Genomic DNA, 24,967 nt, shown 5'->3' with positions numbered 1-24,967 from the left:
GGTTCGAAAACATCGAAAACGGCGCCTCCGAGCCGTTTTCGTGCTTCATAGGCGCCAAATGTTGATGCAAAGCATCGGCATCAACCTACTACCACGGATCAGCTCTGGCCCTCAAAGGACAAAAGCCCCACCACATTTATAAGCTCAGTGGTTGCCAGGGCAACCGATGTGGGATTGAGAATCGGTGCACAACACCACCGCTACTACCTCCCCCCTAAGTATGGTGGCATTCTTGGGCACAGACCATCTTAGGAGTGATAGAGGGTGGTTCGACCAAGGCCTAAGTCTAGGGTTTCCCACAGACAACACCAAATATTGATGCAAAGTATCAGTATCAGCCTACAGCCACGGATCAGCTCTCGCCCTCAAAGGACAAAACCCCCACCGCACTTATTATATCAGTGGTTGTCCCGTGGGCAACCGATGTGGGATTGAGAACTGGTGCACAACACCACTGCCACTACCTCCCCCCTAAGTGTGGTAGCGCTCTTGGGCGTGGACCATCTCAGGGGTGATAGAGGGTGGTTCGGCCAAGGCCTAAGGCCCAAGGTTTTTCATAGACGACACCAAATGTTGGTGCAAAGCATCAGTATAAGCGTATAGTCACGGATCAGTGCTCGCCCTCAAAAGGATAAGAGCCCTACCGCACTTATAAGGTCAGTGGTTGCCCTTTGGGCAACCGATGTGGGATTGAGAACTGGTGCTACAACACCACCACCATACCCTCCCCTAAGTGTGGTGGCGCTCGTGGGTGCGGACCATCTCAAGGGTGACAGAGGGTAGTTCGGCCAAGGCCTTCGGTCTAGGGTTTCCCACAGACGACGCCAAATGTTGATGCAAAGCATCAACTTCAGCCTACAGCCACGGATCAGCTCTTGCTCTCAAAAAGACAAGAGCTCCACCGCACTTATGAGCTCAGTGGTTGCCCCATGGGCAATCGATGTGAGATTGAGAACCGATGCACAACACAACAACCACTACCTCCCCCCTCTAAGTGTGAAGCTTGATCGGGCCCGGATGAAGCCCCTTCATCCACAAATGAAGCTTGATCGGGCTTCATTCAGAGACGATAGTTATAAATTGGTTAAGAGTATTTTTGTCATTTAGCGCATACGATCATCCTTTCAATAACTTAGTTTTTTTTACAAGTAGTATTTTTTTAAAAAATATATAAAATTAATTGTAAACTATCAAATAATCCATGCCTTGATAGAAAATTCCAATTTACGTTGCCAACCTTAACAACCCCTGAAAATTCCAATTTACGTATCCACACCCTGAAAGCAAATAAATAAATAAAAAAAATAATTAACCCCATAAAAAATTACAGGAAGAGTGATGGAGATTTAAGGCAGTGAGTTCTTTCAGGAGAAATAGTAAACACGCAATAAAACAACACCACAAACCATTGTGGCCAACTCTAAAACAAATAAAAGCATGTGATAATTTCCAAAAAAATAAAAAAACAAAAAGAACACCATGCCCGCATGAAATGTAAGAATCCCCAGATTAGCAGGGGAATGGAAAAACTCAATAATAATAATAATGGAGATCATCATTCCGCAACGGCCGCTCGCTCAGGCCTAGAAGAACTCTCCTTCCATCCTCCAAACTCGACCGGCAATCTCGCACCCTTTCCTTCCGTGGCAGCAAGCAACGTCTTCCCCTCCCTCCCCACGCGGATTTATCTTCTGCTCTCTCTCTCTCTCCCCCTCGCCAATTCTGCTCTCTCCCCCTCTTTCATTCTCTCTCGAGAACACCTCTGGATTCGCTGATTTTGGAAAATCCAACCCGTTTGATCTTGGATCCGATCTACTGCAAGGAGGTAAGTCTTTTAGTTTTATCAGCATAGATCCATGATAAATCCAACGCAATTGCCAGAGGAAGTCCTTCCCGATCAACGAAAATTGATCGGGAACAGAAAACCAGAGGAACGAATTCTCTTGAGATCAATTTTCGCTGGCAATTGCGTTGTGGCCTTGCTTTGAGCTCCGGGATCCAAGCTCGTTCCTCTGGTTTTCTGTTACCCAAGCGGCTCAAATCTCAAGAGAATTCGGTACCCACTTGACCATTTCGCCCAACACATGGCGTGCAATTCTGATTTCATGACCCACAATTTTGTTTTCTAGATTCCCGCCGTCTGACCAAGCATGCGGTTTTGACAGGGAGACATTGAGATCGAGGGAGCGAGCGACCAGACAAAGGAAGAAGGAGAGAAGGTCGAACTCCGGCAAGCCAAAGGTAACTCCTTTTGTTTTTCTTCTTCTTCCCTCTGTTCGTCCCGCAATAGTTTGCCTCTCTTCTTGCATATTTTTCACTTCTTCGAGTTCCTAAAAGTAATCTTAAACTCACTTAATTACCATTCATCACTTGGTTTTATTGGATAGCAGTCAGGGTGAATATGACGGAATAAATTGTATCACAACCCCACATCCTACATTTATCGAACGGCTTCATTCTTTGATGGTTCAGGATTGTACCCACCTCTCCCTCTTAGATCACAACAGTGAGGACCAAAGCCCCTCCGATTTCTCTCTATGCCGATCAACTTTCAAAGTATTTCATCACAAAATTTGGGAAATCACCGTAAGATTATTGTACTTGAATTGGGATTCTGAAGTTGTCGGTGCTTTTCGTTGAATTTTTGTCACCAAGGCATGGTTTAGATTTGCTGATATGAGATCTAAGAAATTGTTCACTTGCTCAATCCTTAGGGTCAATGAAATTCTTATTTCCGGCACATGATGTCGTTATTAGTTAGGGGGTTGACATTCTACTGTGAGGAATAAAAGCTTTGTGAATTCTGTCCAGTTAGTCCAGACACTTTATTTATTTTTTTTCTTCTGGTTAGAGGATTTAGTGTTAGCCTAAGGCCATAAGTTTCTCACCCCCCTCCCCCCTCTCAAACAACAACACATCAAGCCTTAGAGAAAGACAATGGCAAGGAACTTAGAGCTGACTAGTACCTATCCTCTTTATTTGTTTATGAAACTATTTCCATTTGTGTTGTGTCATCCTTGGTTGCCTCAAAATAAGAAGAAACTGATGGTAACCTTGGGTGGTCATGTTATTTCTTGTTCCTAGCTATTGCGTCCCAATAATGATGGAGAAGGCAGATCCTTCGCAGAAGTTGTACACACGGATGCGGCTATGGGAATTTCCAGATCAGTATGTTATTGAGCCCACTGATGGCTCTGCTGGCTCCTGTTTGACAATCAGTCGGGTGGATGGGTCAATGAAACTTGTTGGTCAGCAGCTCTATCATTTTACTCTTTTGACATAACTTTTACGTTATGGGTTTCAGTTTTATCTTTATTTTTTCTCAGTAGAAATTAGTTGTTTTACACAACTTGTTTTCCTTTCTTTAGATGACATTCCACAGAGCAGCTCTCTTAGAGTTCCAAAAATTCAGACTATCTTTGGTGTAGTTGGGATGCTGAAGCTCTTGGCTGGTAGGATTCTCTTGTTAAGCACCAAGTATCAATGCTTTAAGATAATTGCTTATGAATTATGGTTTGGCTTCAATGTCTGTTATTTTCTTTTTGTTGGCATGTGAATTCCATGCTCCAAAGTTTATGTCTGTATGATTTACGTTTGCATAGAGTCTCTATGATTTGAATGAAGGGAGATGATTTAGATGGTTTATATTGTAATTCTGTGGTACACATTTTGAAGCATTATTTTTTTATTCAAATATAAATAGGATAAGTAGAAGAAAAAAAAAAGCCTCAGACTCTGTACAACTGAACAATCTCTAAAGCTAAAACAAAAGCAACTCATCCAGGAATTGAGCAGAAGGAAGAATAAAATGGGCATAGGAACTAGACAAGCAGGAAAAGAAATGGAGGAAAATAAATTCCTGAAGCCATGATGAACTTCTCTATTATTCCTCTCCTGCCACAAATTCCACATGATTGAAAATGAAAAATTGGAGCCTGAAGCAAACTGAAAAACAACATTGATGCTGGGAGTGACACACTAAAATCCAACAATATGAAAGAACTCAGGCATCAAGCAATGAAGCTGCAAAAAATAGTCACTTCTTCACCTGATCTTATACAAAAAATGCCAACCAATTAAATACTGACCTATTTTTTTCTTGTTGTCAACCGTGATAAGAGTTCTGTGATGAGCCAACCAAACCAAGAAAGCAACCTGAGGGGTTGTTCTCAATGTCTAAATAGCTTTTAGTGGAAAATGTTGTCATGGTCACAAAAAGAGCACCTTATAATGTATTTAACAAAAAGAATCTTTTAACGAAGGCCATCAAATCCAATTGTTCTTAAGCTATGCAAACAGAACATAATCATCAAGCAGACTGTAAAAAATTGTCAAAGAATCCAATTCCTAGTCCTGAAAATTTCTTCTACAGAAAAAGACCAAATACAACCTATAGGAGAAGCCTGAAACCATTTACTAAGGGCTAAATCCTCAACAAATTTAATAGCTCTAAACTCCCATCCTAAGAGCTGCATTTTGAAGCACATCTGCTGTATGACTTTTGATGATTAAGATTCATAAAATATAGTTAGTATCAATATAAAGAATCATATGTCCTCGTTATAATAAATTCAAGAGTATGGAGAAAACAACTGTGGGTTGTTACTTAAGTAGTGGCTTCTGTTTACAGTTCATGATTCTGTAGTGTTGCAGTTAGGATCATCACAGTTTATGAGATTGAAAGATGAGAGCATAATTATCATGGGTTTGGAGCTTTCTATTTTTTGCTAAAACATTTAAGTGGACTGTAATCCACCTAGCAGGATTAAGGCTTGTGATTGTTCTCGTGTTTAAGTTGACCATAATGTTTCTTTAAGTACTTAAATTGACTTTCCACAATTCAGATACTAAGATTCTCAGTCAAGCAAGTTGATCACTACAGTTACTTTTATTTGCCCAGGATGATGCCATTGTTTCTTTTAAGTGTTGTATCCATGAATTGGAGATCAGAAGTGACAAGATAAAAAAAATAGTCCCTCAGTTTGAGAATTATTGCGACAAAGGGACATATGGAGAGATCCATAGAAATTATACATTTTACTGATAACCATTTGGATTCTGCAACGAGATGGTTCATGCACCTATTGAGTTTGTGTCAGCACCAATCACTAAGTTATTTTAATGCAGTTTCTGGTTGGCATCACTACTAGATTAGCAAGATCTCTAGCTTATTTCAGGACTGGTAAATTGCCAGTGAATGTGACTCCAGGGTCAAATTGAACTTCTATTCAGAAGTGAAAGTTGAGTGTCAATGGATTTTATATACCATGGTATGGCCTGAACTTTTTGGTTAGCATGACAATCAATGACTACTCAAGTTGAAGGTGCTAAATGATGATAATGCTTTCCCAGAAGCATTTCTGTGTATTAAATATGAGTAAATGATAATTACATCTTACAACACCCTTCCTCTCAACAAGAGAAAATCTTTTAACAAAAAAGAGAAAAAAAAAAAAAGTTGAACGTACACTGATAGAGTTGCAATTGGAGAAAAGGATTCCAAACAGGCTTGATAGATTTTGAATTCCATGTACATGGAGACAGAGGCATCATATGTGATGCTGTGTGAGAGGAAGAATCAACAAAAACAAGTGGAAAAGTTGGCCTAAAACAGCGCAAGATCAAATCTGGAATGATAATATGAAACTTGGGGTTTAACAAACTTCAAACGTTGAATTAGAATAAAACAACTGCATGTAAAGTAGGTTAAAAGGCTATTTATACTACGGTTACAATGATAATAAATCCTAGCCATTGATCACGAAGGAATCCTTCTAATCTTAGACATCCATCTATATTAAAAGTCTCATGCTAGTCATGTGACTACTTATTTAAGTTAATGATATAAAATACTTTCCGAAACTTAATAACTTAAATATTAAGCATAACTAAACAATTAAAAAATAAAAAGCATCAGTATATCACAGAATATGCTCCTGCAGCATATATATGGTTTTATTAACCCCATATTTGCGTCCTTCTTTAGCTTTGTTCATTTCTGGACTTTCAATTTGTATCTTTAAGGCTATTGTTTGGGGTTATGCTTTCAGGTTCATATTTATTAGTTGTAACAGAACGTGAAAGTGTTGGATCTTACCTGGGGCATCCTATATTCAAAGTTTCATCCTTGAAGGTCTTTCCTTGTGATCATTCACTTAAAAATTCCCCTTTAGAACAGGTAAATCTGCTATACTCATAGAGCTTATTTTTTGCTCCATGGTTTGTGCTGTTTTATATATGTTAATAATTTATTTATTTATTTTACAGAAAAAGATGGAGACTGAATTTTTTAGGCTTCTTGGTGTTGCCGAGGGGACTCCTGGCCTGTATTTCTCATATGATGTCAATTTAACACTGAGGTGATTTTTCAAGTCTTCTTTTCCTTAGATTGGTAGTCTTGGTCTACTTTTTGTTGTCACTGGAGTTTATTTAGGTGAACTAGATTGTTGTCCAACGCAGGCATTTTTGCCAGTGTCTGTGCCTGAGAAGTTCAACCCATCCTTTGATACTAAGAATTCAATTTTCTCTTTAAGGAGAGTTAACAATCTACACTTGGCAACAAAATTTGGTGGTACTGGTGGATAATCAATCACAGGTTTAGAATGCCCATGAAGGGGATACCGTGATTTGATATTAACATGTTAGAACCTCAAAGGCTGACCCCTGAAAATAATTTTGCAGAATTATGAATTTAATGGAGTTGTTATGTGGTACTGCCTAAAATTATTTTTCACTAGAAAAAATTGGCACAAGAAACCAATGATGCCATATTTTGTAATATGGGCTATTTTATTATATTCTTAGAGTTTTCATACTTAGATTCATAACTCTACTACTTTAATCATGGTGCTTCTTGAGGCACCATTGATAAATATGAATCAATGTTGAAACTCCTGTCATTTGGCCTGTTTGGTGTTGTACCAGATTTGAGACATTAATTTAACAAAAAATGGGGCTGGTCACTTGTTCTGTGCCATTGGCATGTACGTATATATTAATAATGGTGCCTTTGGCATCAATCTCAAAAGGTGTGTGACTGAAGCCTTCCCAACTGTCACGGCCCCAAGGATTTGATGGGGGTATAATTGTAATTAGCTTTAATGCTAGTTAATAAGCAGCTGTTGTACTTGGTAGTTATAACTGTAACCACTTGTACTCTTTTAGTTACAACCGAAGGGCTGCCTATAAAAGGGAACCAAATGTATGAGGGTGGGAATTATGAAGAGATAATACATAATTCTTTCCCTTCAAATTCTCTTTCCCTCTATTTTCTCTCTCTAAATTCTCCCTCCTTTCAAATTCCCTCTCTCAATTCAAATTTCTTCTACGGCTACAAAACCATTCCCAAATTGCATAAGTCTCAAATTCAAGACTTATCATTTTGGTATTAGAGTAGGTCATCCTTGGTGACGAAGGTGGTAATTGGACAAAGGAATTGAGGCGATTTAGCGGTGTCTGAGTAATGGCGGAAGGGACTTGTCTGAAACAGTTGGAAACAAGGATGGAGGCCTTGGAATTCGGGATGACTCAAATGCATGAGGCGGTCGCTCAAGGAAGAGAAGATCTGATGGCATCAAGGGAAGGAATGCAATGTGAATTGGGGAAACATCGGGAGACAATTGAGCAGTATGGATAGAGGATCAATAGCATGTTCAACATGAACATGCTATCCTCTCTGCCACAATTCAGGTTGCTACCTGAATTTCCACCCCGTTTGGCTATAGATCCAAGTCATTTCGGCCACGGAATCCTACCGTGGCCTGCAGGAGTGGTGGAAACAAATGAGCCATTAGAGGACGATACTGGAGTACAAGTAAGAGGGCTAACTCCCCATACTAATAGCCATGCCTCGTTGCCTTGTTTGGAGATCCCCTTGTTTGATGGATCCAAGCCTTGGTGGTGGATCTGTAGGTGTGAGAGGTTCTTTCAATTATATAATGTGATGGAAGTGCAGAAAGTAACCATGCCAGCGACCTATCTTAATGATATGGCCGACTCTTGGTATCAAGGGTGGATCAAAACTAAGGAGATGGAGGCAGGGTGGAATGAATTTGCAAAGGAGTTGTGTGAAAGGTTTGGGGAAAGGAACATGTGTGATGTAATTTAGAAGTTCAAAATGTTGAAACAAGTAGGGACAATAACCGAGTATCTAGACAAGTTTGAGGAGTTGAGAGCTTTGATGTGGAATGCTCAGCTAGCCTTGACTGAGCATGTTATGATTAAGAGCTCTTTTGACAACTCAATCAATGTTTCCTAATACCAATTCTCTCAACTCCTCACCTGAAATCAGTCCAACCAACAGAAATAATAAATAGGAAACAAGAACATAATTTAAATGAATGAAAACCAGAAAACAATCAAACCACAAACCAAACAATAGGCGCAAGATATATCTTGGTTCGGATTGCTTTAAAGCAACCCTACATCCAGCCTTCAAACACCCCCAGAGCAGTCTTAATTTATTCAGAAACCGATCAGAACAACAGTGCTTCCTCGGCCAAGTATACTCACATTATTCTCTCCAAGATTGCAAAGCTATATTTTAATTACACAGCTTTTCTCTCAGAGAATACATAAAGCACTCGACAGAAACAAAAAATGAGAACACTCTGCATCACTTGCTACCCCTTGCCCTCTATTTATAATAGTGGGCGGATACCCCAATGAAGACTTTAAAATATTTACAGTTTAAACCCCCAACTTATCACTAATTACAGTTTGGGTTACAATTTCTATTTAATACTTCATTGGCCCTCAAATACAATGCTATAACTGATCTTATTAACCTATACTCTAGACAACATTTTAACATAGCAGTATTTTGTGTGTAATTTTGTAAGTGGCTTAAGGGGAGAACTTAGATCAATGTTAAAATGATTGTGCCTACCCACGGTAAGGCAGGTTGTGAAGAAAGCCAGATTACAGGAGTTGACATTGGAAGCCATTTTCAAGAAAAACAAAGTGTGGCCTAAGACAAATTATAACTCGCAACAGCCAATGGGGGTGAATTCAAAGGGGACGATTGCAGGGGTGATAATGGGACCTCCTAAGGCAAGTACCATTGTGGCCAAGGGGACTACAACAGAGCAAAGAAGGCAATTAGGGCTATGTTAAAAGTGTGGTGATCGTTATAGCCTAGGCCACCAATGTAAAAGGCAGTTGTTGAAGATGAAAGGTATGGAGGAGAAAAAGGAAGATGAGGAAAGGAAGCTCATTGGAGAAGACATAGATCTTGCAGAAGAAGCAGAATTGGAAGATAAAGGAGGGGAAATTTCCTTCCAGCACCCATAGTTTCTTAAATGAAGTTACTGCCACTAATCTCAAATCCAAGTTAATGGCTACTACGCCATTATCAGTTACTGTGGCAAATGGAAATATAATGTACAACTACTATAAGTGTGTTGACTAAAAGTGGCTCATGCAGGGAAAAGAATTTACGATGGATTTGAGGGTTTTGGAGCTAGGAGGATGCGACATTGTCTTAAGGGTTGATTGGATGAGGACAGCTAGTCCTTTGACATTTGATTTTAACAATTTAGAGGTCACAATGGACATAGCAGGGAAGAAACTAACATTGATGGGGAGTCTTGAAATGAGAGAATGTAAGTTGATCTTAGGGAAGAAGTTACAAAAGCTGTTGAAGAAGAGGAAGGTTCAAATTTCTCAATTGTTCTCCATCCAAGCTATGGAGATTGAAGAGGAAGAGTGCACAGAAGGGAGGAACACTAAGGAGAAGAAGACATACCCTACACTATCCCTTGAGAAGGTAACAAATCCGGACACTCTAAACTTACTATTGATTGAATTTAGGGATCTCTTTGTTGAGCCTACCTCACTACCACCTACCCAAACCCTAAACCATTCCATTCCCCTGAAACCAAATTCAAAATCAGTTAACATTAGGCCTTACCGCTATTCCCCTTTGCAAAAGTCTGAGATTGAAAGACAAGTCAAACAAATGCTAGGCTCCTTTATTATACAACCTAGCCAAAGTCCTTTTGCCTCACTGGTTCTACTAGTCAAAAAGAAAGATGGTACTTGGAGATTTTTGTGTAGATTACCAACAGCTTAACACCCTCACCATCAAGAACAAATTCCTAATACCTATCATAGAAGACCTGATGGATGAACTACATGGGGCAGCCATTTTTTCCAAGCTACACCTGAGATCAGGATACCATCAAATTAGAATGAATCCTATCGACACTCCTAAAACAGCATTCCGTACCCATCAAGGCCTATATGAATTCCTTGTCATGCCTTTTGGGCTTACCAATGCCCCAGCTACCTTTCAAGCCTTGATGAACCAACTATTTGCACCTTACCTAAGAAAATTCATACTAGTATTCTTTGATGACATACTCATTTATAGCCCAAACTCTGAACTACACCTAACTCACCTAAGTACAGCTTTTGAGAGTCTTAAATTCAAGCAATCGTATGTTGTCAAAATGTCTAGTGCTTATTTGCAAAAAGGGAAATGGAATATTTGGGGCCTGTGATCTTGGGTGAAGGGGTTAGTATTGATCCAAAGAAGATCTCAACTATGATAGGATGGCCAAGACCTTCTACAATTAAGGAATTAAGGGGATTCCTTGGATTGATCAGGTATTATAGGAGGCTTTTCCCACACTATGGGATCATCAGCAAACCTTTGACAGAGTTGCTGAAGAAGGACAAGTTCCAATGGAACCCAAAGGCTGAAGCTGCCTTCATAACACTTAAAGAAGCCATGACACAAGTCTCGGTCCTAGCCCTACCTGACTTTTCAAAGACATTTATGGTGGAAACTGACGCATGTGAAGCGGGTGTGGGTGCAGTACTTATGTAGGAGGGGAGACCCATGGCCTACATTAGTTAGGCCTTAGCCCTAAAACACTTGGGACTAGGTGTGTATGACAAGGAACTACTAGCAGTGTTGGTGGATGTGGACAAGTGGAGGCATTATTTGGAAAGCAACCACTTTATTATAAAAACCAATCATGAAAGCTTGAGGCATTTGCTACAACAAAGGTTACACACCCAGTTACAAAAGAAGGGAGTATCCAAACTACTGGGTTTATATTATACTATCCACTACAGACAAGGGAAGGAGAACAAAGTGACAGATGCGTTATCCAGGAAAGAAAGAGAAGTCAGTTGTCCTACAATTACAACCACAGTACCAGATTGGGTGAAGGAGATAATAGAAAGCTATGAGCACACTGAGTGGCTTAAGGAGCCACAGGAGCAATTGGCAATATAGCCAACTAGGAACTGAGGCTGTAGACTCTCTAATGGTTTGATTAGAGTTTGGGGTAGAATAGTTGTGGTTAATGACCAGAGGCTAAGGTGTATAATCCTGCAATCCCTTTATGACTCACCCTTGGGAGGGCATTCAAGGATTAGGGCTACCTATTACAAAGTAAGGTAGCTTTTCTTTTGGTCGTGTCTTAAAAAAGAACTGGTGGATTTTGTGTTGGCTTGCCCTACTTGCCAGCGATGCAAACATGAGCATGTGGCACTCCTTGGATTACTCCAACCGCTTGCCATTCCAGAGCAAGCTTGGGAAGGGATATCAATGGATTTCATAGAAGACTTCCTAAATCAAAAGGCAAGGATGTAATTCTGGTGATTGTGGATAGATTGACTAAATTTGCACACTTGGTAAATCTCACTCACCACTATATGGCTCAAGAAATTGCTAGACAATTCTTGGATTCAGTGGTCAAGATACATAGGGTTCCAAAATCCATAGTGTCCAATCGAGACAAGATTTTTACCAATCATTTTTGGCAAGAGCTATTCAAAGGATTGGGAGTAGGTTTGCATATCACCCGGAGACGGATGGACAAATTGAAAAGGTGAATCAATGTCTAGAGGCTTACCTACGATGTATGTGTTTTGCCAAACCCAAGAGTTGGAATAGATGGTTGTCAATGGCCCAATGGTGGTACAATTCAAGCTACCACAATGCCATCAAGAGGTCCCCATTCAAGGCACTATTCGGGTACCAGGCACCCCTTCTACCTGCTTTGATTAATGCCCCCACAACGGTAACTGTAGTGGAGGATTACCTATAACAACGCTAGAAGATGCTACAATTGTTAAAGAAGGAACTCACTACAGCTCATAATAGAATGAAGCCAGTGGTAGATAAAAAGAGGAGTGACAGGGTTTTCAATGTGGGTGACAAGGTCTATCTCAAGGTTAAGAGGTTTCTCTAGCACTCTTTCTTAGCAACTCCAGCCTCTAAGTTGAACCCTAAGTACTTTTGGCCATTTCGTATACTTGCTAAGGTGGGCAAGGTAGCTTACAAGTTACAATGGCCAGAGGGGGTACCCACTCACCCTGTGTTCCATGTGTCACTGCTAAAAAGAGCAGTTGAACCCGAGGCCATCATAAGTCCTAACCTTCCTACGATAGATGAAGACATTGAGGTTACTATGGAACCCCTCAGGCCATTGTGGGCAGGAGGGTCACTTACAAAGATTTAATGCTACTCACTCAAGTGTTGGTCCAGTGGAGCCACTTACACCTAGACAATGCTACCTAGGAATACCTACCGGACTTGCTGAAGCAATTCCCGTGGGTAGCTTATCTTTTGTCCTTTCTTGGTGTTGTATTGGGAGCATTGGAGTGCACTCAATCTTGGCCGTATATGATACACACACACACGGATTGAACAAGATAAAATAACAGAACACAAAACCAGAATGAAAACGATAAAAAACAGAAAGCAAACCACAAGAAGAACCCAACAATTATCTTGGTTCAGATCATCTAAGTGTTAGATTGATCCTACATCCATCCTTTATCTCCCCAAGAGCAATCTTACTAATCAATCTTGAACAATTAGTACAAAGTAGACCCTCACGAGTACTACAGAAATCTTAGATTACATAGGCTATCTTCTCAGCACATGCACTCATTCGTCACACACTCAAGCGACTGCCCCTGCCCTCTATTCATAGACAATTGGGGCAGACTATACAAGGAAACTGAAACAAATTGTGAATAACTGAAAAACTTGAATAATATTCCATGTATGAGTGTGAGAATATATACAATCTGGTTCCTAATCTTTCTCCTATAATTTAGGAGAAGATAAGCTATCTATTTTCTAGGAATTATCCCCTAAAACTTAGGAAATATATCAAACTACAACAATATCTACAAATCTAAAATACAACGTTTAAACTTTAGGATTTATCTATCAGCTTCTTGATAATCTTCACAACCTCCTTTTTTAATTTTGAATTGTCAAGTTCTCCAACAGAAACATATAAAAGATATAACAATACCTATTATACCCCTCAAAACAGAAAGTTACTGTTAGAAGACTCTAACTAACTAACCGCCGCTTGAAATAGAATGGTCTCTACTGATTCATTTAACGGGCTAAACTTGATGCAAACATATAACACTTGGGGACAAGAAAGATCTCAAGGGGAGGGGAGAATGTCACAACCCTAAGGGTTTGACGAGGGTATAATGTAATTAGCTTTAATGCTAGTTAATAAGCAGCTGTTGTACTTAGTAGTTATAGCTGTAACCACTTGTACTCTTTCGGTTACAACCGAAGGGCTGTCTATAAAAGGGAACCAAATGTATGCGGATGGGAATTATGAAGAGATAATACATAATTCTTTCCCTCCAAATTTTCTTTCCTTCTATTTTCTCTCTCTAAATTCTCCCTCCTTTCAAATTCCCTCTCTCAATTCAAATTTCTCCTATGGCTACAAAACAATTCCCAAATTGCATAAGTCTCAGATTCGAGACTTATCACGAACTATGTTCCCACCTTATCACTTTGTGAAATGATAGGCATCCTTTTTCTCATGCTGTGGACAAATTGGGTAAAGGTCTAGTTATGCTGGTCCAGTTTAATTGTAGTAATACGTATCGTATTGTTGCATATGAGGAATCATTTTTGTAATGAATGATAAGAGTTGCAGTGAGTGATTTAACAGCAGCTAAGTATCATGTAGATATTGAAATGGGCTGCAAAAATATAGAAAAAAAGGATAAAAGTGCAGTAGGATATGGCCAAAATGGTGTACATACTCTTGTCACGGCTATGGCTATTTTTTGCATTTAATTTCGGTCTTATTCTTGTTTAGTCAATAGGCTATGCTGTATATTCCAGCTATCAAATTCTGTCAGATTAGAGAGCCACGTGTAAGGCCTTAGGAAAAAGACAAAATAGTTTGTTGTAACCGCTGGAGGGGAGATGATCTGCTGCATCCACTCCCACACCAAGCGCCTATATGTATTCATCCCATTCCATGGGAGAAGGCATGAAAAGATTGAATACAAAATTATCCTATTTTCTCTCTCTCTCTCTCTCTCTCTCGTCTCACTCAATTCTCTGTTCTTCCTCTGTTCTTTCTATCCTCCAACCCCAATTCTCTTTGTTAGTCCCCTTGAATCCCACCGAGTCAAGGGAAGTTCATTGTCTGTCTAGGACAGTGACAACTCTATATTCAATGTTTATGGAAATAATAACCATACAAGTATTTGGGAAAAAATACCACCTACTGAATATGAAGTTGTCATTCAGTCCTAAATAATGATAATATATGAAAACTAAGAAGCACAGATACCATCCCAATATATGAGCATGTCACAAGCATGCACAGGTAAGTTAAACAAAAAATTAGGGCACTTGTTAGGGACGTGTCAAGTAATAAATTATATAATATATAAATAATGCATAACAAGTGTTTGTAAACTGCTTTGGTAGTAAAAAGAATGAAAAAAAAATGACATTTTTGGGCACCAGTAGCATATATAATGGTGGTGTCTTCTTAGTAGATATCTGCGATGCAATTATCTGTTTCGTGAATGAAGTTATGGCTTGATTTTGTATGTTTTAGTCCATACTAAAAAAAACTTATTGTATTTGTAGATTTTACACTCGAATTAACTTTAATAATTCTATTTAGATGTTTAACCCATGGGCACGCCTGTTTGTTGCTGAATGGCTCTATATTTTCCTGACTATCAAACCTCACAGAGGCTGATCCAGTTTGTCCTTTATTGTCTATCTTAGACTCTATAATAGATTAGTTCTATTGCAACATTGTTATTTTCCTGAAGATTCCAACTCCCAAGGATAATACTAACTGTATACCCATATAGACCTATGTTTTCAAACTGAAACTGCTAGTCCAATATTTGTTGTTTGAGAAAGTGTATGAGTTAAGAGGAAAGCAGATTGGTAGAATTTAATTTAAAGGTTTTCCTGACCTCACATACTTGCCCAGTGTAGTGGTCACCCTTCTGTGACAACATATACGAAAACCTTGTACTCACTACTTTTCCCTCCCTGTATTTGCAATAACTGATTTTTTTTTCACAATAGTGTTATGTTAAAGATAAATAAATACAAAGAACTTGTATTTGGTGTCTGTGTAGCACAATACCTATGTTATCGGTTCGTGCTTTTCTTAGTCATCTATGACAAGTGGTGATATTCTTTGTAGTCAGTTCCTAATGGTGTTTGCCTTGCAGTGCTCAAAGATTGCATAATTTAGGTGACGAGTCAAAGCTGCTTCCTCTTTGGAGACAGGTAGGATGCACTTTTTCCCTATGGAACTTTTCTTTATGATGTGTACATAATATTTGAACAATGGGTAGTTTCTTCTTGTTGGTTGCGCTTTCATTTTCATTAAAGTAACTGCTTCAACCTTTTTTCTTTTTGACTTTAAACCTATATAATGTTTACGTCACAGGCAGACCCTAGGTTTCTCTGGAACAATTATATGTTGGAGGTGCTCATAGATAATAAGGTGAGTTGACTTCCAGTTGTAGTATTATTTTCTGTTTTCAATTTTATCAGAACTTTGTTGACAATTAAAGTTTTAACTGACTTTAAGGTCTCCTTTATGCAGCTTGACCCATACTTGCTTCCTGTTATCCAAGGGAGTATCCTTACCTGATTGTTGGCTGGCTGTCAGTGGCTTTGTGTAGTTTATTATATAACTGATCTAGCTCAGCACATGGTTTATTTTATTTTATTTTTTAGTTATCTGTCATTCCTTTTCAAGTCACATCTTAACTGACTATCAGGTTTTCATAGCTTCCAAGCAGCCATTGGAAAAGACATTATCGATGTTACTCTAATTGCACGAAGATGCACGAGGAGAACTGGTACTAAATTCTTAACTGGTTCCTTTCCTTTTTTTCCATTTATTTTTTTCCTAAAAATATGATATTAGAATCTTCCATGTGAACTGCTTTATGAAGAATGAAACATTTGAAATGTACAGGAAGATGTTTGTGTAACATGCAAAAAGCACTCCACTTAGTAGAACTAGATAATAATTTTGCTGTCCGGCATTTAATAGATATTGCATTGAGTATCTAAATTAAAATATTCCCAGTCATATTTCTCCTTTCCGTCTGAATTTGTGGTCTTGGAAGCTCAAAAGCATTTTAAGATCCACTATTGATCTAACTCGAATTTACTATAATGTATTACAGATGATATTACTTTCCTCGGTCCTGTAAAATCATATCCTGACTTCCTTTTGTAATGAAGTCACTTTCCTGTATTAGAACTTTAGAACTTGTACTAGAAAATGCTAATATCTAGCATATTATGAATCAGTATGTATGCTTTTGTTTGAATCTGGTGAATTTAACGATTCTGTCAATCCCATTATTTTTCCATAATTAAATAGTGTTAAAAAATAAAAGGTGCCTAATTTTTGGTTCAATAAGATTTAGTCTCTTAAATAGTTCATATTTAATATTTTGTATATATGCCTATTCTTACATGGATTTGGCATAGCATTTATACCTATTTCTTTGAATTGACACAATATATATTCTTTCCTAACATGGCTTTGGTAGAGTATATAACTCTATTCCTACGTGGTTTTAGTATAATATATTTTTGATTCTGCAGGGATTTGGGTTCTCACATAACAATAACAAGCTTTAGGCCATTGTGATCCACAGTGTAAAATAAATTTAACAATGTAGTTTTTCACAATATAGTATTATTAATTTACATATAAATAACATGAAACATCAATAAAATAATCTAATACCTTCTATTTAAAAGAACAAATATACCTAATGATTTTAAGTTATGGTCTGTTTGATAAAAATACATACATTAATGCATTTAATTTACAATATTATTTTTATTAACTTATGGTTGTTTGCTTGTTGCCTTTTATTATGTATTAAGCTTCTTACTTTGCTAAAGAGCTGCTATATATTTGTGATCATTGTATTTATCAACCTAGCTTAGCATATTGTTTAAATTTAGTTTTTGCTTCTCTTGCGAAAATCAATTTATATTATGTGAAAAGGATTGCTTGTTTTTGTTCTCGTAATACTACTAAATAATTATTCTTTTCATTAAAGCTAACCACTTCACTCTATTATTTATTTACTTGTTATTCATGTCAACCTTGGTCACAATGTTAATAGAAATTCGTAGTTAAATGTATAAGTTACCTTATAGTGTTAATATAGGGAATAGAAAATGTGAGGACCCCCACCCAAAGATCCTGGAAGCTCGTGAGCCCCAGAAGAGAGTCTTAGAAGAGAGAGATAAGACATAAAAAATCCCTGACGAAACAACATGCAAAAGGACTAATACACTAGCACAACAAAAGCATGGTATATACATACATACAAAACAGAAAGGTAACGAGGTGGCGACACACGCGCACCCTCTAACAAAACCTGGGCACAAGAATCATGACACTCAAAATATGGCTAACAATCTCCTGTACCCCAAAATTACAAAAACATCCCCATAACCAACAACTGAGACAATCCTGTACAACCAGCTACCCAATCACTCAGATACTGCTGCCCTCACCTTCGGCCCTCGCTTTCCCTGTACTTGGAATGATGTAAAGCAAGAGTGAGTTACAAGACTCAACAAACAAGCAAGGAAAAGGATAACAATAAGTCTAGAAATATAACTCTCACACTGATTACTACCCACAACATGTCATGCAATAAATTAAATGTCATACCATACCATGCATCAAGGTATTCAGTCATCAACATAAATCTACCAATGCACATAACAATCTTTGGGGCTCACATAAGAAATGTATAAACTAGCACCCAAGTCTCGGCCTACGAACCTGTAGTAGCCATGAATTGGTTAGCATAAACTGGATGAGCTTGAGGCCCTCATAACATAAACCACATGGGCCCGAGGCCCTCAATATAATCACATGTCGGAATTCCTGACTCATAGCTATCGAGAGTCAACTCTATACCATGCCATGCAATGCAACAAAAAATAGATGCAATGGCATAGTAAGCATCAACGTGATACATTGGTTCTCATAAGCCAAGTATCAGGCCATCTTTCGCCCACATAGGAATGCACACCCAATGCAATGCTCGTGCACCTAACCATTCTAGGATGCACGTGTCCAAGCATTCAGAGCTTATGTACCCCCTAATGATGCAAGCCCAATCCTATGCACTACAATACCATGCAGTATGTCATATAATGGTAGAGTTGGTCGACAATGATTAGGCATGGGTCGACAGCCTTTTTCGGGCCGATCGACGGTCTGCTCCATCGTCGCTAAATGGTCGACACTTGCCTCACCGCTTGACAGCTCCTGTCCCCTGTTACGACAGCTCACACTTGAGAGACCCATAATTGTACCCCAACCTCTAGGAACCTAGTCCCCAAATTGGATCAGCATCATTCAGGAATAGGGGCAATACAATACCCTTTAAGCATTTAACACATAAAATCCCAGAAGTCTCTTATTTAGTTTAATTTAATTTACACTAAAGAAATCTATAATCCATATAAATAATACTCGAAACCGAATCAGATTAGGGGAGGGAATGAAATTCGTAAAGTGAATGGAACTTGCAAAGGGAATAGATAGCTTGCTTTTGAATAGCGGATTTCAATGTTTTTCTACTTACACGTCGTTAAATTAATACACACTACAAGAAAATATAATTTTACCAGAAAATTAATAAAATTGCATTCTAAATTAAATTCCAACCATACAGAATTACTAGTATATTTTTTTCACTTACCCGGTATCCTCAAACTCCAATTAAACCAAATTTTTCCCCAAATTTTACCTTCAATTTTCCCTGCTGCTGTTCACCGCCTTCTTCTCCCCAATTTCCCCCCTCTGTCTGCTCAATTTACTGCCCAAAACACGCTGTAAAACAGAGGCTTTAATGCGAAAAATTGGGCGGCTGAGTGCTGGCCACGTGGCAGCCAGTGGTGCCACCACCTCAGCCCGAAACAACATTGTTTTGGGCTGGCTGGGGCTGGAAAAAACCAGCCATTTTTCTCCTAGCCACGCGCACCTGCTCCAGCTCAAACCCAAGACCTCCTGCATAGCCACCCGTGCACGTGCCATCCCACCTAGTTGCTCCTTCAATATATATATGCACCCAATTAATTTTAAAGTGATCCTCAGCCAAATTTCAGAAATTACACCTAGACCCCATAATTTCCAAAAATTAACACCTACACCCCGCTTAAATAATAACACTTATACCCCAATTCTTTCCAAATAATTACCCATTTTCCTAGAATAAAATAATTTAACATTCCCTTTAAATTAACACCATAAATTAATAAAATAAATTAAATCACAAATTAACGGGTCGTTACAGAAAAAGCAGATGCATTCATGAAAATTTGCAAAATAAATAAATAACTAAAAAATGGCTACAGAAAAGGTAGAATAGTTGGATGATGGTTGGCACCGGAGGGAATCACTAGTTTTCCTTGCATTGGAAGGTATTATTGGGTGACATTTTTGAAATTAAAATTTTAATTATATAAATGATTGGCAGTTAAAAATTAAGTTAATTACTTTTTTAAGTCCTGTAATGCGTTTAAGATGAATAGGAAATATGTGTACTCTTTAATGGCTATCGAATTAATACAGAATTTAATTGTTTAATACATAAGGCGGCCTGATACAATTGCATGTGCTGTTGCAATTTAAAAAGGGTAATGCTAACCATTGCCCTAAGCGGCACTAAATGCCCTAAGGCAGTAAATGCACCTTGTTTTCAGACAAGGTGCATTTATTACATCTTTTTTTAGTTTATAAACAATCCTATTGGTTGATTAAATGGTTCAAAATACGATGCATTTATCATTAACTAATAGAATTGTTTGGAGGTTGAAAACAAGATTCAATAAATGCCTCTTGTCTGAAAACAGGATGCATTTATTGCCACTTAGTGGTTAGCATTGTCCATTTGAAAAATATTAGAACATATAGATTACCATGCTGGGGAGACAAAGTTTGGTGCTGCATGCCACTTTTAGTTTTATATATCTGCATATCCACTACTTCTATATAAGATATCATAACACACGTTAGAAGATATGGCATGTTATTTTGTACTATATTCTGCTATTTACCTTCTCTTGCTAGGTTTAAATATATACAACATTATTTCTTGAACCATACTGGTTGTTGTCTTTGTGTTTTCTTTTATATATTTAATGGATTTTAGTCAATGTTGCTAGCCTATTCCATCAGGGTGCACTATATCATATTCAGATTTTAGTTGATTGTAACATTGTTTCTTTATTTTTATTTTTTTCGAAGGCACACGGATGTGGAGAAGAGGAGCTGATTCTGATGGATATGTTGCTAATTTTGTGGAAAGTGAACAAATCATGCAGTTAAATGGACATACAGCATCATTTGTGCAGGTAATCATCATGGAAGAGGAAGACATTTTATTGTTAATAATGAAACTATTCAGTGTGATCCTTAAATTGAACAGAATGCTTGACAAATAAGACTTTCTACTGTCCATTTACAAGAATAAAGATGTTCAAAGTTGTGAAAATTACATACAAATAAGCTAATGAGCCATAATATGAAACGATTGAGCAAAGCTTTATAGGAGAAACTATGATCTTTGAAAATTAATTCAGTTTCATGCGTAATAGGTCAACAATGAAAGTTTTACTTGCTATGTTGTCTAAGAAAAGTGTAGAGATAAACAAAAGGATTTAAATTAAAGCCCATGGTACAGTTTTTAGAAAGTCTTATAGAGGATTTAGGAGTAGCACGTGTTAAGACTTGTAGAAGAGATACAAAGACTTTTTTTATTACAATTAGATTACTTAAAAAATTTGCATATAGTCTTACCTTTTTTTTTTTTTTTGATCAAAAGATAAATGTATAAAGATCAAAAGAACTGTACAAGTACACTGGGCATACCCAGGGAAACAATCAGTGACCCATAGAGAGGGTCTCAAATTGAATCAAAACATGAGGATACAAAGTAAAAGTGACCCTGTATACTTGTGTTTTGATCCTACGAATGACAGAATCAATACAAGGCAAATTGTCTTCAAAAATCTTCCTATTCCTTGTGTTCCAAAGGTAGTAAACAGTGCAGGCAAGGGCAATCCTCTTGACCGTGGCTTGCCACGATGATCCTCGAGCTTCCTTCTTTAACCATTTTAAAGCACTAGGAATAGTGCTCATGAGCCTCAATAGGCCCAGCCATTCACGGATGCTGCCCCAAACAGATGCGCTGAAGGGGCATTGGAAGAAAAGGTGGTTGTTGGTCTCCACATCAGCCCCACAGAGTGCGCAACTTCTGTCTATGTCAAGATAAAGCAGCCTGTCCCTCGTAAGAAGCCTTGCTTTGGCAGCCAGCCAGAGGGCGAAAGCATGGTTAGGCACCACACTCGGGTGCCAAACATCAGCTGCCCAAACCCTCAAAGGGCCTTTGTCGCGGAAGAAATTATAGGCTGATAAAATGGAAAAGCGACCGTTGCTGACCCAGCAAGCTAACCGGGCTATGGCAGCATCATTAGACCCAGCTTCCAGCAGAATTTTGTCCCTGATCCAGCGAAGTTTCTTAAGAAGAGGGGAGTCATCCCTTTTGCCAGACCATGCCCAAACGGACTGCCCCTTAAGATATTCATGGGAGACCCACTAGACCCATAGAGAATCCTTCTTTTGATGGATGTCCCACAGAGTTCGAGCTAGAAGTGCAAGGTTCCAAACCTTGATATCCTTGAAGCCGAGGCCCCCTTCTGCCTTAGGCAAACAAACGTCTTTCCAAGGAACAAGAGGGTGCTTGGAGTTCCAAAGAAACTCACGGCATAGACGGACAATGCAGACGATAACCGTTGAAGGAATAGGTAGGATGGAGAGCCAAAAACACTCTACACCTTGAAGCACTGCTCGGATTAATTCAGCCCTGCTTGCATAAGAAAGAGAAGCAGAGGACCATGCATTGATGTAGGCAGCCACTTTGTCCACAAACGGAGCATAATGAGAGACTTTGAGCTTTTCGGCCACAAGAGGAATACCAAGATATCTAAAAGGCATGGACCCATTGGGAAAGCCAGTAAGGCTTCGGATCACTTCAAGATCAGGTCCCACAATACCGGCCATGAAGATGCTGGATTTAAGGGCATTGGTTGAGAGGCCGGAAACAGCCCCAAATCCATTGAGGCAGTCCATAAGGATTTTAATAGATATGGGGTCACCCCTTGCCATGAGCAGCAAGTCATCCGCAAAGGCTAGATGCGCAATTCTCTGATCACCACACTTGGGGTGGAAATTGAATTCAGAAGAGCTGGTTGCAGCTTTGATAGATCTGGAAAGATACTCAAGGCAACAAATAAATAAGAAGGGGGACAATGGGTCACCTTGGCGAAGCCCTTTTTTTCCTTGAAAGAACCCTTGCAAGCTGCCATTAATAACAAGAGAAAAGGAAGGGGTTGTGACACACTGCATGATCCACACGACAAATTGCGAAGGAAAACCCAAACCAGTAAGAGCAGCCTCGATGAAGACCCAATTGACGGAATCAAAAGCTTTACGAAGGTCAACTTTGATCATGCAACGAGGGGAGATCCGCTTCCTGTTATACTTTCTGAGGAGCTCTTGGGCAAGATGAATGTTCTCAACCAAGCTCCTGCCCTCGATAAAAGCTGCCTAAGCACGATCAATGATGGAATTCATAACAGGGGCCATTCTCGATGCTAAGATCTTGGAGATGACTTTGTAGGTAACATTGCAGCAAGATATAGGCCTGAAATCTCCCATTGAAGGAGAATGGGCAAACTTCGGAATGAGCACGATAGCTGTATGGTTGATCTGTTTAAGCAGGGAGCTGGCGCTGAAAAATTCCAAGATTGCTTCAGAGAAATCATCACCAACCGTGGGCCAAGCTTTCTTGAAGAAACAAGAAGAAAAACCATCCGGCCCAGGGGATTTTCCATCACCAATGTCAAAAAGAGCCTCTTTAATTTCAACAATAGAGATGGGCCTGACAAGGGCAACAGCCTGATCGGAAGGGACTCTAGGACCCGCATCAAAAACACTGCAATCAACTGGCTGGCAACTGCTGGAAACACCGAGCAAATTTTTGTAATAAGATAGGAACTCATTGGCCACCTGCTGCTGGGAAGAGGATATTGAGCCATCCTCCCTGGTGATCGAAGCGATATAATTTCTTTTGGCATTCCTCTTGACAAGGGCGTGAAAGAATTTGGAGCATTTGTCACTGTTCTTGATGTACTTGCATTTGGCAAGCTGACCAAGGAATTGCCTCTCAGCATCTTTAAGGAAGCTGGCAGATTTCCGTAATTCCGCCACCTTACTTTGGAGCTCAAGGTTGGCAGGATCATCATGCAAGGCAAGCTGGGCAACTTTGAGGTCGCAAGAAGCCTTATCAGCTCTAGCAGATATATGGCTATAATGAGCAGAATTGAGCTGCTTTAAAGGCTGCGAAGCTTCTTACAAAGAATGAACTCTTTGGACCCAAAAAACTGCTGCGACCAATGATGGCTGACCAGGGCTTGAAAATCATCGTGATCTGCCCACATATTGAAGAAGCGGAAAGGCCTGTTGGGAGGTCTAGAAGGATGGAAAAGAGAGACTAGGCAAGGGGAATGATCAGATAGGAATCCTGAAGGGAGAAAATTTGCACAGCCGAGGAGGCCTGCAATAATCCAGCAATTATTCACCATGGCTCTGTCAAGCTTGCTCCACACTGAGTTGTTTGACCAAGTAAAGCGACAACCAAGGGACTGCAAGTCCGAAAGCTCCGAAAAAACGCAGCATTCTTCAAAGTCCTTAACTTCATAGGGGGTAATCTCCGAGCCATTACATCTGTCCCCGATCCTTAAAGCGTTGTTAAAATCGCCCAAAACCAACCAAGGGGAGGAACAAAGAGCCCCAAAGTCCCTAAGATTGCTCCAAAGGGGCCGCCTGTTAACAATAGAATGCAAAGCATATACAAAGCTAATAGAGAAGGAAACGAAGGAAACCTTACAGATAGCTTTGCAATGGATAACTTGAGGTGAAATTTCGATTGGCTCAAGAGCCACTTTCAAAGAGTCCCACAGAATCAGAATGCGACCAACTTGATGGGTGTGGAAGTTATTCAACTCACTCAACCCTTGAAACTTGGTTGCCATGATCCTTTGAAGCTTCTCAGAATTCAGTTTACACTCTAAAATAGCCATAACAGCAATGTTATTACGTTTCATGAGATCCGTGACCCCGGTATGCTTAAGAGGCATATTAAATCCTCTTATATTCCAGTTGGCACAGATCATGAAGACTTACGGAGGGCTGAACCCCTCTTGGCATTTTTCATCAGGCTGGGAGCCTTAACCTTAGCAGAGGGACCCACTGGCACTTTGCCATCTGCGGGCAAAGGACTCTGCTCTACTACCATAACTGACTCAGCGGGATGATTCTCTTGGACTTGCCTTAGCCTGCTACTTCTCTTCCTGTAAGTCACCGTGGTGAATGGGCCCCCAGGGTCACTATCCTCTGATTGCTTTAACTGAGAAGAAGGAAGCATGGTGTCCTGGACCACCTGAGGAACTGATTGAGGAACATCGGCGGAAGTAGAAGCAATAATCTCCTCCTGTTGGGACCCATCCTTATGAACCACGTCAACCTCAGCCGAGGCCTTGACTTCAGGGATTTCTTTTTCTTTTGGAGAGGCCTTGTTC

The 24,967-nt window shown here is 39.4% G+C and overlaps 1 protein-coding gene across 3 annotated transcripts in view; it reads left to right on the top strand.

Annotated features, from left to right (window-relative positions):
* Window positions 1-1,467: 1,467 nt before the first annotated feature.
* The window catches only part of LOC127800557 (phosphoinositide phosphatase SAC7-like), a 56,459-nt gene continuing 32,959 nt past the window's right edge, over window positions 1,468-24,967 (top strand). The window contains exons 1-11 of one of the 3 annotated variants that reach the window (XM_052335237.1): window positions 1,468-1,825; window positions 2,166-2,241; window positions 3,085-3,248; window positions 3,369-3,452; window positions 6,051-6,178; window positions 6,268-6,359; window positions 15,496-15,553; window positions 15,717-15,773; window positions 15,876-15,909; window positions 16,054-16,134; window positions 20,574-20,680. In XM_052335237.1, coding sequence (XP_052191197.1) covers window positions 3,101-3,248; window positions 3,369-3,452; window positions 6,051-6,178; window positions 6,268-6,359; window positions 15,496-15,553; window positions 15,717-15,773; window positions 15,876-15,909; window positions 16,054-16,134; window positions 20,574-20,680 — 789 coding nt within the window. In that variant the 5' untranslated portion in view covers window positions 1,468-1,825; window positions 2,166-2,241; window positions 3,085-3,100. Of the gene's footprint in view, window positions 1,826-2,129; window positions 2,242-2,417; window positions 2,587-3,084; window positions 3,249-3,368; window positions 3,453-6,050; window positions 6,179-6,267; window positions 6,360-15,495; window positions 15,554-15,716; window positions 15,774-15,875; window positions 15,910-16,053; window positions 16,135-20,573; window positions 20,681-24,967 lie in introns of those variants that run through there. The other 2 variants (XM_052335238.1, XM_052335239.1) reach the window with 2 other exon arrangements.

The sequence above is a fragment of the Diospyros lotus genome, chromosome 4 (assembly GCF_014633365.1).
Source record: "Diospyros lotus cultivar Yz01 chromosome 4, ASM1463336v1, whole genome shotgun sequence".
Classification (NCBI taxonomy): domain Eukaryota; kingdom Viridiplantae; phylum Streptophyta; class Magnoliopsida; order Ericales; family Ebenaceae; genus Diospyros; species Diospyros lotus.
Note: the sequence above shows the minus strand (reverse complement) of the source record. Positions and strands in the feature narration are given on the sequence as shown.